This window comes from Mustela nivalis (genome assembly GCF_964662115.1).
Source record: "Mustela nivalis genome assembly, chromosome: 7".
In the NCBI taxonomy this organism is placed as follows: Eukaryota; Metazoa; Chordata; class Mammalia; order Carnivora; family Mustelidae; genus Mustela; species Mustela nivalis.
Window position 1 is genome coordinate 71,704,474 of NC_139026.1, and position 14,064 is coordinate 71,718,537.

Sequence of the window (14,064 nt, forward strand, 5' to 3'; positions counted from 1 at the left end):
AGGCAAACAAACAAACAAACAAAAATACTGGCTCTCCTAGTACAATGGAAGAAGGTCTGACCACACTGAGTGGTTGGTTCGCCAAGAAGATTTATGGAGCATCTAAGGTCAAACCACCACTTCTCAACCAGGCAGCAGGGTTTTCAGGAAGCCATGCCCCAAGGTTTGGTTTATAGACAAATGAAGTATCTATGGAGCCTTTCTTCTCTCTAAAATTATAAATAATTCCAGTTTCACAGATGCCAAATTTTCTCTAAATCCCCTCAGATTCATACTGATGAATCTTCACTGTAATTATTAATTATAACTACCATTAATTGAGAATTCACTGGGTGCTGGCATGGGCTTTGCGTGAATTTCTCATTCAGTGTTCATGAATAGCATTTCACAAATGGAGAAACTGAGGCACAGAGAAGCGCAGTAACTAGACCCAGCTTGCCAAACTATGAAATCTGGCAATGTCACCCCAGACTATGTGCTTCACTGCTGTATTATAGGGTCTCTCTATAAGCTTGGTAACCTTCCGTTAGATTGAAGAAACAACTGTGACAGACTCTATTCAATGGTTTGCAAAATGCTCTCACTTACATATTTCATTTTTACCTCTGCAGGGAAGGTATCTGAGGTTCAAAGATAGAAACGTGAGGTTTAGAGGCATCAAAGTCACATCTCTACTAGGTAACGGAGCTGGAGCTTGAAACAAAGTCTTGTAATGAACTCAGAACTCATGGCTTAGTAAGACTCAGAAAAAAGTTCCAAGGGGACTACACAGAAACTAGAGGGGATTAGCAAAATATCTTATTAATAGATACAGGCAGTTTTAGCAAATAAGGTTCAGTATATCTATGACACAGAGCCTGAACAAATCACCTCACTGAAAATCTGTTTTTGATTCTTCTATGCCTAATGCAATAGAGTTTATATAGGTACCAGTTTTCTGTTCTCCCTCTCCCTCTCTCCCTGTGTGTGTGTGTGTAATATGGCATTTTGTTTATCAATTTTTTTGGATTACCACAATAAGTTTAGCTGACATCCATCATATCAATTTTTACTTTAAATAAAAATGTGGTGGATTTATATATTCAAACAGTTTATTCAGAAAATATTTTTTGAGGTTCTCACATTGGCCTGGTTATGTGTTAAGTATTGGAAATCCAAAAGACCGGCGTCTGGGTGGCTCAGTTATTAAGCGTCTTCCTTTGGGCTCAGGTCATGATCTCACCGTCCCGGGATCGAGCCCCCACATCAGGCTCCTTGCTCCGCGGGGCGTCTGCTCCCTCTCCCTCTGTCCCCCCTCCTGGCCCCACTCATGCTCTCTCTCTCTCTCCCCCCAATAAATAAAATCTTAAAAGAAAAAAGAACGAAAGGAAGGAAGAAAGAAAGACACAATGAAGTCGGTGCCCAGACAGGCGGGTACTGGTGCGCAAACAAGCAGGGCAGTAATCTAGCATTACAACTACTCTAGCAAGGATAAGGCTAAACTAGTATCTCCAACCTCCAATCACAGCCCTGGGGATGCAGGAGGACTTCCCAAAGCAGCATGCAAGTTAGGAAGCGAATCGATTCCCAGGCTCCTAACCTTCTTTAAGTCTTTCCCAGTTCCATCCTGCAGGTGCACATTCAAGGAGGAAGCATCTTGTTGGTTCTCTTTGCTACCTGCCATTACATAACAGCCCTTCTCCGAGTCTACTAAGAAAAAGCTTTTCTTTCATTCACTCTGAATTGTCTGGCAAGCCACCAGAACATAAAGAAATCAGATGGTTCACGTTATAGTGTCAGAAAAACCATGTCTAATTAAGTCACCATAAACCCACTACCAGGCTTCCTGTCTGCCTTACTGCTGCTTCTCTCCCACTCGGGGTGGAGGATGGCATTAGAAACCAGAAGTTTTGGTGTGCGTTGACATAGTCTCCGTTCAGACTATGTTAAAGATGGAAGCAGCAGGGGCAATGCCATTTTGGTTAAAAATCTTGCCTCTTCCGTGCCTAGACTCTGGTTTGTGAATCATCAAGGCTGGAGAGGAACACTGAAGAGAGCGGGTCCTTATTTCATCCAGGTGACAGACGCATGGCAGGCCTCCAGGCTTGATCTCTCCATGTTAAAATTAGAGTATTTGAGGTTTATTTTAAAAAGCAGATCAGGAATGACAAATCTTTGTGCCCTTGCACTACTGTCAGCAGGAGAAAGCTTGGTAGACTCTCTTCCCATCTGTGTCTCTGTTGCATATTGAGAATGTTCTCAAAGGGGTATTAAGTACTCTGTTTACTTCTGATGGAGAACGGCATATCTAAGAGACGTAGCTAAGAGAACTTGGTATTTTATGTTTTCTTGAAGATGTGTTACACTCACAGGAAAAGCATTTTCTTCTTTTATTTTTTATATTTTTTTAAAGATGTTATGTATTTATTTGACAGAGACCACAAGCAGGGGAGCAGCAGGGTGAGGGAAAGGGAGAAGCGGCTCCCCACTGAGGAGGGAGCCTGGCAGGGGTTCGATCCCAGGACCCTGGGATCATGACCTGAGCTGAAGGCAGACACTTAACCGCCTGAGCCCCCCAGGTACCCCAGGAAAAGCATTTCCATTAACTTTTTCCAAAAGATTAGTGTATCCCCAAATACCACATTTTCCTTTGTGCTTATCTTTTGCTCAGTGTCAATCATCAACCACATCTCATCCCCCCCCACCCCCGACCATTTACCACATAATTAAAACCAGTTTATCTTAGTGGTCATATATTGTGGGTTCCGCTGTAAATAATGCACTTAACAACCATGAGTAAAACTTAATACATCTGGGTTGTAGCCCAGAGCCTTTTCTTCTTGCTGTTAATTTCCTCCAAGTTGATTAACCTGGTCTCTTACCAACACAACAGCTACTTATGGGCTGGTGTAAAACAAAATGTTCTCTAAAGCAATCCAGGATATAATACTCTGGATTTTAAAAAAACAGCCTCATTTAATTAGGATTAATTTCTCCCTCTCAGAGTTCATACGTGATTCTATTTTGGTAAGAAGCAAAATTAAAAGCTTACTTATTTCTGAATGTGAAATGCTATTTCTAGACTAGATTCTATCTGGAATCCTCAGGTGTCTGTTCCTCTCTGTCCATCTGTCACTTCTGTTTAGGGTACTGCACGATGACCCAGAGTTTGCCATGCTGAGGGTTTCTTCTGTGTGCAGAGGAAAATGAAAAGTGCAAATGAGGGTGAGGGGAAGGTCAGGAAGGGAGAGATGAAGAAAGAACCTCGAGGGGCAGCTGCAGAAGGTGCAGACCCCCATACGTAGACTGAGCTCAGCGCGCCCAATGGTTTCATTTATAAGAGAGAGAGCGAGCACAGGCAGACAGAATGGCACGCAGAGGCAGAGGGAGAAGCAGGCTCCCTGCCCAGCAAGGAGCCCGATGTGGGACTCGATCCCAGGACGCTGGGATCATGACCTGAGCCGAAGGCAGCTGCTCAACGAACTGAGCCACCCAGGTGTCCTGAGCCCAGTGGTTTCAAAGTGGAGTGTGTGCACCCAGGTTCTGCAACAAAGAACACTGGGTCCTGGAAGCATTGGTTATATATGAGTTTTCTTTACTAGGTCAGAAAAATTGCTTGTATTGAACTCACAGGGGTTGACTTGGGCACCATGTGCTCCGCCTGGGTATCAGTTGATCACATGTCCTGAGCTTTCCTCGGGGAGCGGAGGGGCAGCTTCACCTCTCCCAAGGGGCCACCTGTGCAGCCTTCTGCATTTGCCCTCTCTCAGCAGGCTGTGGTTGTGGCACTTGATGTGAACTTGGTTAAGAAGATTTATAGATTATGCCAGCCAGTATTAATTGATAATCCTTGCAAAAAGGAAAACTGGCCTTAAAAGATATCTGCAGGGTGCCTGGGTGGCTCAGTGGGTTAAGCCGCTGCCTTTGGCTCAGGTCATGATCTCAGGGTCCTGGGATCGAGTCCTGCATTGGGCTCTCTGCTCGGCAGGGAGCCTGCTTCCTCCTCTCTCTCTCTCTGCCTATTTGTGATCTCTCTCTGTCAAGTAAATAAATAAAAATCTTAAAAAAAAAAAGATATCTTCAAACAAAACAAACACAAAAAATTAAAAGCATAAAGTCAGAATAAAGAAAATATTGGGAACGTAAAAACAAGGATCAAACAAAAATAAGACAGCTAATATTTTTTCAGTTATTACAAGTTCTCCATTATTCATGTTCCAAGATAAAAATATTAATGATTTAGTGGTGCCTGGGTGGCTCCGTCGTTAAGCTTCTACCTTCGGCTCAGGTCATGATCCCAGGGTCCTGGGATCAAGTCCTGCATCAGGCTCCCTGTTCAGCCTGCTTCTCCTTCTCCCACTCCCCCTGCTTGTGTTCCCTCTTTCATTGTCTCTCTCTGTCAAATAAATAAATAAAAATCTTTAAAAATATATATTGTGATTTAATCAGAACTGATAGCAGTGGGCCATAGAATTTTGGTGTCATCAAGACTGTTTAAAAGGGATTTATATCTACTGTCATTAATGATTACTTGGGTCTTGTGTATATTGGGCCTTTAGCCAAGGATGGAATAAGAAAACAACCGTAACTTTAAAGACGTTTTAAAATGTGAATTATTTCATGATTATGTCACCTTTTTTACAACTATTTGTGTGTATGACTTATTATGTATTAGGTTATTTTCATAAATAGCTAAGCAAACATGTTAGATTTGTATGCTGCTTTGGTTAACATTGCCGTGTAACCAAACAACCCAAGGGTTTGTGGCTTAAAACAGCAATGTACTATTATTTTTCATGATCTGTGGGTCATCTGGGCTCAACAAGGTACTTTTAACCTGGGGTTTCTTATGTGGTTTCAGTCAGACTTCTGGAAGCTCTGCGGGGCTGGATGTTCAAGATAGAACTCATGTGGCTGGCAGTGGATGTTGAATGTTGGCTGGGAGCTCATCTGGGTTTTTGTGAGCCCACGCATGGTCTCTCCATGGGATTCGAGCTTTCTACAGAATGGTGTCTGGATTCCAAATGGGGGAGACACAAATGCCTTCCAAGAGGAAGGAAGCAGAAGCTGCCAGGTCAATGAAAGTATGCCCCCCAAAATGGAACAGTGTTACCTCTACATTTGTGCCATATTCTGTTGGTCAAAACAGTCACAGGGCCTACGAGATTCAAAAGGGGAGGGAAAATAAGCCACCCCATGATGGGGCTGGGCAGAAGAGTATATATAACAGAAGATACTATTATGGCCATCCTTGAAAAATACAGTCTGCCATAAATGCTAATGTTTTTCCTGATGGGGTGTATAATCATAACATTTGGACTCCTGGAATAACTCAGAATTATAGGTAAGATCACAGACTTTGTGGTCAAACCGACTCACCTAGAGTTCTCCGATCTTGGGGAATTTAGCTGACCTGTCTGAAAAATCGAGAAAATAGAATCTATGGGATGGGGTGGAGACACTTTTGAATATTAGGTAAGAAAATGTATACACAAAGTGTCCAGAATATCATAACTGGCTGGATCAGTAGCAGATATTATTATGGTTTTGGGTTGGGGAGTGACTGGTTTAGAAAAAGCTTTTCAGAGCAAGCACTCAGATAATAGCATGGAGGATATATCAGATAGAGAAGGGGACCACTGGGGAGACCACCATCAGGTGAGGACCATCAGGGAAGGAGAAAAGCAGGAGAAGAAATGTGCAGCCAGAAGTCTCAGTATGAATTAGTGACTCACTGAATGGGGTGAGAAAGGGAAGGGAAACATCTAGAGCTATGCTTTTTTGCTTTTGAGATTGAGGTTTCCTAGACAGTAAGTAAATTTTATTAAGAATCTGGTCTCATAAAATCATCGAGTCATAATGGAACATCATTGTGTGAAAGTCATATTTTTTTGTTTTTGCTTTGTAAATCACTTCCTTTTATTGGTAAAATTATTGTTCAAAGTAGAGAGCATGACATTAAAGATGTCATATCATTATATTTCAAATAAAGTTAGTTAGCTGTTATGGGTTGAATTGAGTCCCCCCAGGCGATATGCTGAAATCCTAAACTACCTGTGAATGTGATCTTATTTGAAAATAGGGTCTTTTCAGATGTAATCAAGTTAGAGTGAAGTAATGCTAAAATAGGAGGGGCCCTTAATCCAGTGTGACTTGTGTCCTTACGAGAAGAGGGAAATAGAGACACCTATAATCTCCCCTCAGAGACTGTAGCTGCAGCTACAGCTACAGCTGCAGCTGTGCGCCAAGCAACACCTGGGGTTACCAGAAGCTGGAAGGGAGGGAGGGGAGAATTTTCCATTTCAGGTTTTAAAGGAAGCCAGGCCCTGCCCACATCTAGCCCCCAGAACCGCAAGACAGTGTACATGTGTTTAAAGATTTATTTATTTATTTTAGGACGGGAGGGGCAGAGGGAAAGGGAGAGAGACACTCAAGCGGACTGCACTGAGCGTGGAGCCTAATTTGGGCCTCCATCTTTCAACCGGCAAGATCATGGCTGGAGCTGAAACCAGGAGTCCGATGCTTAACCAACTGAGCCACCCAGGTGCCCCCTTATCTGTGGTTTTAAGCCAGCCAGTTTATGGCACTTTGTTACCACAGCCCTAAGAAACAGATATAGTAACTATGTATATATACTACAATGTTGTATTCATTTTACTTGGTTAAAGGGGTGTGGCATTCAATAAGCCCAACTAATCCTTTTGTCAAGATTTCTTTCCCATTCACCTTTCAAGATGTGAGGTGGGGCTTTCTCAGGATAGCTAAAAGCTGTGACTCGTCTCTCTGTGCCTTCCAAATGGCAAGCAGAAACTTGTAAATCATAGGTATGCAATTTGTTTGAGAACCAAACTGGGCCTTTTAAAAATATTTCATTAAAAAACAAAAAGAAACAGGGGTGCCTGGGTGGCTCCGTGGGTTAAGCCTCTGCCTTCGGCTCAGGTCATGATCTCAGGGTCCTGGGATCAAGCCCTGCATCGGGCTCTCTGCTCAGCAGGGAGCCTTCTTCCCCCCACTCTCTTCCTGCCTCTCTGCCTACTTGTGATCTCTGTCAAATAAATAAATCTTAAAAAAAGAAACAAAAAGAAACAATGAGGGTGCCTAGATGGCTTGGTCAGTTGAGCATTGACTCTTGGTTTTAGCTTAGGTCATGATCTTAGGATCATGAGACCAAGCCCCGAATCAGGCTCTGAATTTAGTGCAGAGTCTACTTGGGGTTCTCTCTCTCTCTCTCCCCTCTCCCCCACCATACATTGTCTCTCTAAAATAAATAAATAAATCTTTGGGTAAAAAATCCCTCAAAGGGCTAAATACATATTTTTAAGCCCCCCCATATAATATTGTTCTGATCATTAATATAATCAAAGAGCTACCTTTAAGTGAGAAAGAATCGTGATTTTTAAAAATTAAAAGTAGAAATGTAACAGTAGCTAACACTTATTGAGCAATACCAAGATGCTAAGTATTGCTGGGTCCTTTATACACATCTTCATGCTGAATCTCATCACTGCCTTATTCCTCTGATTTTACATGTGAGACTCAAAACAGGTAATTTGCCAAAGGTCATACAGCTGATAATTGATAGAACCAGGGTACCAACCCTCCACTAGGACCAAATACATGACCATACTAAAGTCTCCGCTGAGATGAGAGCCACATGTGGCTAATAAAATATAAAAGAAAATTAATTAAAATTAAGCAAAATTAAAAATTCAGTACCTTGGGCACACAAACCACATTTCAATGCTCTGTAGCCCCATATGGCTTGGTATAGGTAGAGAACATTTTCATCGTTGTAGAAAGTTCTATTGGGAAGCACTGGTCCAGTCCCTTAACAGCATACATTGAAAACCCAGTTAAAGGGAGAGAAGGAATAGCAGAAGGAAGAGAACAGAGGAAAGAGAAAGATTTAGGGTGAGGGAGAGACTTTTAGTGAAGAAAGAAGCCTACGGTCTAGAAGTCAAGTGGGCTCTGAGGACATTTTTAGTCTGTTATATTGTAAATGTTGGCAGTGGAAATTCCAAAGCATATTAAAATATTCTTTTTAAAAATTAGAGAGCTACAGTATAACAGATAAATCTCAACTGTGTGCCTGGCATTGAGTGAGGGAGGACTTCTAGGTTGACAAATAGGCATAAGTTACCATCATAAAAATTAGAGCAACAATAATCAAATAATTAAAGTATGGCAGTTATTTTGAAGTGGAAAAAAATTCTATGGAAATAGATAGCAGAAGAGCCCATGATAACCTTGATAGGGTTCAGGGGTGCCTCCCTGAGGACAAAGTGCCATATAAACTGAGAAAGGATTAGACAACCATCCAGTGGCAGGGGGGCTTTTTTTTAAGGCAGATGGCCAGCTACAAGAAGTCCTGGTGTGAAGAAGGACTCAAACAGTTAAATGTGTGGCTGGAGAGAGGGAGAGCAGCAAAAGGTGAGCCAGGGAGTTAGTTGGGCAGGAATCATAATTTGGGATGGTGGAAGAGCTTGTTAAAATATTTGTCATAAGAGTGATGAGTGAGGATTTTTTAGCCTACAAGGGATATGTTCAGATTTGCATCTGGAGAGGATTTCTATACATGCTAAGGATGCTTTAAAAGGAAGCAAGGCTGAAGATGGGGAGGCTACTTGGAAGCTATTTGGTACTGGAATGGCAGAAATAGGTCTGGAGAAATGGCGACTGTCAGGATATATGGAGCTAGAATGTATAGATATTGGCAATCACTTGGTTGTGTTTGAAGGACAACCTTCAGGTTTCTAGTTAGGGCAACTGCCAATCTGCTCTGTCTTATTTTTGTAAATACAGTTTTATGGGAACCCAGCCATGCCCATTCTTCTACATACTGCCTATGGTTGCTTTGAAATACATTGACAGATCTGAGTAATTGCAGCAAAGACCCCATAGCCCTAGGGAAAGGCTAACGTATTTACTATCTTGCCCTTTAAGAAAATGCCAACTGAGATAAATGATCATTATTTTCATTTATTGAGGTATTAACACTTACTAAACAATGTTCTAAATAATTTTCATATGGTATGTATGTTATGATACTCCATCCCAACTGGCAAACATGAAGTGTTACTATTGTCCCATTTACAGAGGCACGGATGTAACATTTTCACTCATACCCATAGCATCAGTTACCAGCTCCATGCCACGGACTCCTCAAATGTTGACTTCTAAACCAGACTTCTCATCTGAACTTCAGACAAGCATATCTCCAACAGCCAGTCTCAGAGATGCCCCAAAACTCAGTATACCCCAAACCAGATTCCTGCTTATCCCCTCAAACCACATCGTCTTTCAGTGTTCCATTTTTCTTAGTGAATATCACCAACCAGAAGAGCAAGCCAGAATTGAAGGAGCCTTTCTTGGCACTTCTCTCTCCCTGTTCCTTCTCTTGTCCATTCTATTGAAAGATTGCTGAAATCTGGCTGCTTCTTTTCAACTGGGTCACCTACCACCTGCCAAGTCCATCTTATTAATAGGGTCATCATTTATGTGGCTTCTGTAATAGCTTTCTTATAAACCCATTTCACTCCAACCAGACCCTGCTCCAGTCTTCAAACTGCAGCCAGAGTGTGCTTTCTATCTTGTCCGCTTCTACCTCCATCCCTCACCTAATCTAACCTTTCCATGGCTTTGCTTGTTCTTAGGATTCCCATCAGTTTTTATTGTGTTTTCATGTTGTTTCACTGTTTTTGATTTACTCTACAGATAATGGATAGGAAAGCAAAAATCATTCTTTTTTTTTTTTTAATATTTTATTTATTTATTTGACAGATCACAAGTAGGCAGAGAGGCAGGCAGAGAGGGAGAGAGGAAACCATGCTCCCTGCCGAGCAGAGAGCCCAATGCAATGTGATGTGGGGCTTGATCCCAGAACTCAGGGATCCCGACCTGAGCTGAAGGCAGAGGCTTAAGCCATTGTGCCACCCAGGTGCCCCGCAAAAATCATTCTTGTCAATATACGTGAAATAAATTCTGAGGGTCAAGGTTCAGTTAATTGAGCTTCTCAATTGTGGAAGAAGCTAGTTTTATGTCTATCGCAAATTGATGTCACTAGTTTCTGACTCAGAAATGTGTCTGTTCTTCGAGTAAGTTTTAACATCTGCCTGGTAACTTCATTACAGGAATTAATACAAGATTACAGACTATAATACAAGTTCATTTTATATGTATGTGACAGTCATGCTTTTACCTTTATCAGGGAAATTATCCTTTAACTTTATGAGGCACTATGCGTGGTTGGCTCTCTGCCAATGCTCCCAGCCTCCCCCTGAACCCTCTGCTTTCTCCACTCCAGCCCTGGCTCTCTTTTGTTTCCTGTAAGCACCATGTTCCTTCTCCCCTCAGAGATGTCCTTTGCTGGAATTCACTTTCACCCCAGATGTTTTTTCATCCCTTCTTGTAGTAAATATGTTTTATCCGTCTGGTCTCTAATTAAGAATCCCTGGCTGGAAAGCCTTTCCAGACCTTTCCAAGCAGTATACATTCCATTATTAGAGGCTGGTAAAACACAGGTGGTGCTTGTTACTTTTGCAGTTTTACATTGTAGAATTTATTGTTGCTTTTCAACAAAGTAACCTTTTTCTAGATGGCTGCAGGCATTGCATGATAATGGGATGGAGGTAGGCTCACACTGCATCCCAGCAGCTAGAGCCTTTGCCTTCACAAATTTTACCTACAAAATAAATATCTTATATTTTTGGCTGTAAATACTTACTGCTCAGGAGAGTGGTGGACTGACAAAATATGTTTTTGAGAGCCATTACCACATAGGGGCAGCCATGAAAATGCACAGGAAGCATGGGGCACCTGGGTGGCTCAGTGGGTTAAAGCCTCTGCCTTTGGATCAGGTCATAATCCCAGGGGCCTGGGATCTAGCCCCACATCAGCCCCACATGGGGTTCTCTGCTCAGCAGGGAGCATACTCCCCCACCCCTCTCTCTGCCTGCCTCTCTGCCTACTTATGATCTCTCTCTCTGTCAAATAAATAAATTTTTAAAAAGAAAGAAAGAAAGAAAGAAAATGTACAGGAAGCAAAACCATTGAGCTGAGCAAAATGAAGGCTATTAGGAGTCTTGTTCAGGTGGAACAACTGGACAGGAATCCAGCTGCAGCCACTTGAAGTGGGAAGAAATAGAAGCAGTTAATACAGATGCCCTTGTGCAAAGTTTGGCTCTGACAAGATGAGAGGTACAAGTGGCACTGTGGTAATTCTTTAATAACCTCATTCTTGTATTATATATGCTTTCTTGACTGAAAAGCAAGGATTTACAAGTAATATGTAAAATAGCCAGAAAACTGGAGCTGTGTAGTATCTACCTTTAAAACAATTATAGGCTTTTAATACATGTCTGGTGTAGTCCGTTAAATCAAGCTTTTGAATGCAAATCAATTGTTAATTTTTCAGCCAAGGGTTTCTTATTTTTAGGCATGGGGACAAGGTTGGAAAATGGCAGCCTTAGAGTTTAGTCTGTACTTTCTATTTTTAATTTGATTTTAAATTTCTTCAAAGAGACTAGTTTCCAGGGACCTGTGACCTGCCTGGGCTATATGGTCTCTGGAGCTTCATAAGAGGCTTTTCTATGCCTTTTATGAAAGGAAAGGAGGAAGGGAGAAATGAATGTCTTGTGCGTTGATAAGATTAGAGCTATATTGTCGAGAAGGCTGTATGAAATCAATTCTAAAACCAGACCAGATTTAACCGCACTTACCCAGAATAAATGGCCCTCCTCCTTTCCAAGAATAAATCAGCCTAAGTCACCACTTCCTATTAGTTCTGAAGCCCAGAAAAGCTCATAACTTAGGCTGACGTTGCCCTAAGAGAACACAGCAGAGGAGGCAGTAGCTTCCTTATCCCTTTCAAAGGTCGCTTTATCAGCTCCCTTTATAAATATTGCGCCCACGGGCTTACATCAGAAAGCTCGATTCGATTGGGGAGCTCTCCACAGTCTATTTTTGCCTGAAAACGCTGAATAGGGTGGGTCTAAGCAGCACCGAGGTCTCGGGGCAGAAGGAGCTCGTAGAGATATGACTGAGCCTGGGAGCCCCGCAACAAATCCACTCGAGTAGGTGGTGCAAAGAAATCGAAGACCCAGATTCACGTTTTCCTTCATCAGTTTGCGCGTGCGGGTGGGTGGGAGGTGAGAGCAGTGCCCAGCTGCCAGTCCTGAGCTGCAAACTGCCTTTGGTCGGTTTGTGCAAGGAAACTCTCCCCTAATGTAAATTAATTTCCCCCAAGGTGGCCTTCGCCCTTGGCCGAGGGGCATTTCCGGGCCGCTTACCCAGAGGTTGTTTGGTAAATAAGCACGCTCATGAAGTGTCTGCATTTGGAAAGGCGCTCGCCTGCGGCGCGCGTTCCCGTGCCCCAGCCCGGGACCAGGTGGCGGGGACGAGGGCTTTGGTTTTCCCCACTGAACAGAGAGAAGGACCCGACCGGTGGAGGCTCCTCCTCCAGGGATGCTGGAGGGACTGCGTCGTTCCCTGCGCCTCGCCCTGGCGCAGGGCCCCCGGCGGTGGCAGCCCGCGCGGCGCAGTCCGTGCGCCGGGGCTTGGCCGCGCCGCCCGCTTTCGCATCCAGCCGCGCGCTGCGTGCCGCCGCCGCTCTCCGCAGCCCCGCGCTCCCGGAGGCTCCCCATGGCCAGCCCGACCCGCGCCGCTGCGGCCCTCGCCCGTCAGGTACCTGAACCCGGGCGTTTGTGGAAGGGGGGCGGAATGGACCCGGGGTCTCCGAAGCCAGCCGGCCTGGTCGGGCGCAGTGCTGGCGTTTCCTGCATCATCCTGCTTCGCCGCGCATCGCTGTTGTCTCCACCCAGCCGTTTCTTCCTTCTCCAGCCCTAAGCGAAATCTAGACCTCCAGCCCGCGAACTCCGCTTTGGAGAGGCCCCTGCCTGGCAGGTCTAACGGCCAGCCGGTGACCCGCTGGGGAACGCGGCGCGGACAGCCACCGGGAACGCGAGGGTCGCCATGGAAGTCGCTTTGGGGGAGGAGGGGGAAGCGGAATTTCTGGGTGGCCAGAACCGAGAGCCACATCCTCCGTGCTTTCACCACCTCAAAATATTTTGACCGCAGCCTTCTGCCTCCTTGGATGCCTCCCCCCCCCCGCCCTCACGTAGCTATTTAGCAGATTAGGATTTTTTATTTTTTTTCTTTTCTTTTTAAAGGTCTGCACCTTTCCTCAATTCGTCCCACTTCCATTGTGTTCTTAAGTATCTTTTATATTACTGCCTAATTCCCTGAGGTTTTGTCCTTAACCTGTGAGGTTTGGTGTCCACGCGCCTGCATTGCAGGACCCTGTCCTTGGAGAAAATGGTTCATTCTCGTCCTCATCCCTTTTCTAGTCTTGCTATTGTGCGCGAGTGATTGACAAGACCACGAGGCTGAGCGCGCTCAGGAGATTTTTCTATAAATGGCTTAAAACCCTAGTCTAGACTATTTACTCGGATATAAGGGGGGGACAATTACCTTCTTGTTCTTTGCTGGTGAACCTTTGCTCTGTGGGGCGACCCTGGAATTTAACCGGTCTGCCCTAAGCCAGCGGTGGAGGACGAAAACAGCTGCGTGGTCGGGAAGGGTAGAAAGTGAAGGACAACACTCCCAGGACGCTCTCCTTTGGGGCTGGTGCCTGGGTGCTTGAGCCTCCTTTCCCTGTTTGCTCGGGTACCTGAGCGGAGCCCGCGGTGTGATGGTAAGCGATCCGATCCTCATTACCCCAGGCCGCAGTTATCCAGCTGGCTTTACTTAATGACTTTAATTCTTCTTTAAGGACTGCAATAACGGATGCTCCCCAGAATGTACTGGAGAAGCGGGATCAAAGGAGGTGGTGGGGTCTTTCAGGGTAAGTTATCTGCCAGAGTGAAACAGCAATCAACTGAATAAATCTATTTCTTGTTGAGATTTGGGCAATTTTCACCTGTGGGTTATATATTATTTTAGGTATGCTGCCATGCATTTTAAATTCCATTGGGGGGGGCGGTATCATTTGGGGAGCATTAATATCTTCACATCTAAAATTACCAGGCAGTTGTTTATTTCATTTCATGAGTCATAACTTTTTCTTGGAGAACAATTAATTTGTAAATA

At 44.1% G+C, this 14,064-nt stretch overlaps 1 protein-coding gene across 4 annotated transcripts in view; it reads left to right on the forward strand.

Annotated features, from left to right (window-relative positions):
- The window catches only part of BCAT1 (branched chain amino acid transaminase 1), a 109,632-nt gene that overhangs the window by 20,022 nt on the left and 75,546 nt on the right, over positions 1 to 14,064 (forward strand). The window contains exons 1-2 of one of the 4 annotated variants that reach the window (XM_082738524.1): positions 12,182 to 12,660; positions 13,748 to 13,819. The exons of 1 other annotated variant lie outside the window; for it this stretch is intronic. In XM_082738524.1, the coding sequence (XP_082594650.1) occupies positions 12,442 to 12,660; positions 13,748 to 13,819 (291 nt within the window). In that variant the 5' untranslated portion in view covers positions 12,182 to 12,441. Of the gene's footprint in view, positions 1 to 12,181; positions 12,661 to 13,371; positions 13,670 to 13,747; positions 13,820 to 14,064 lie in introns of those variants that run through there. 2 more of the 4 variants (XM_082738526.1, XM_082738525.1) reach the window with 2 other exon arrangements.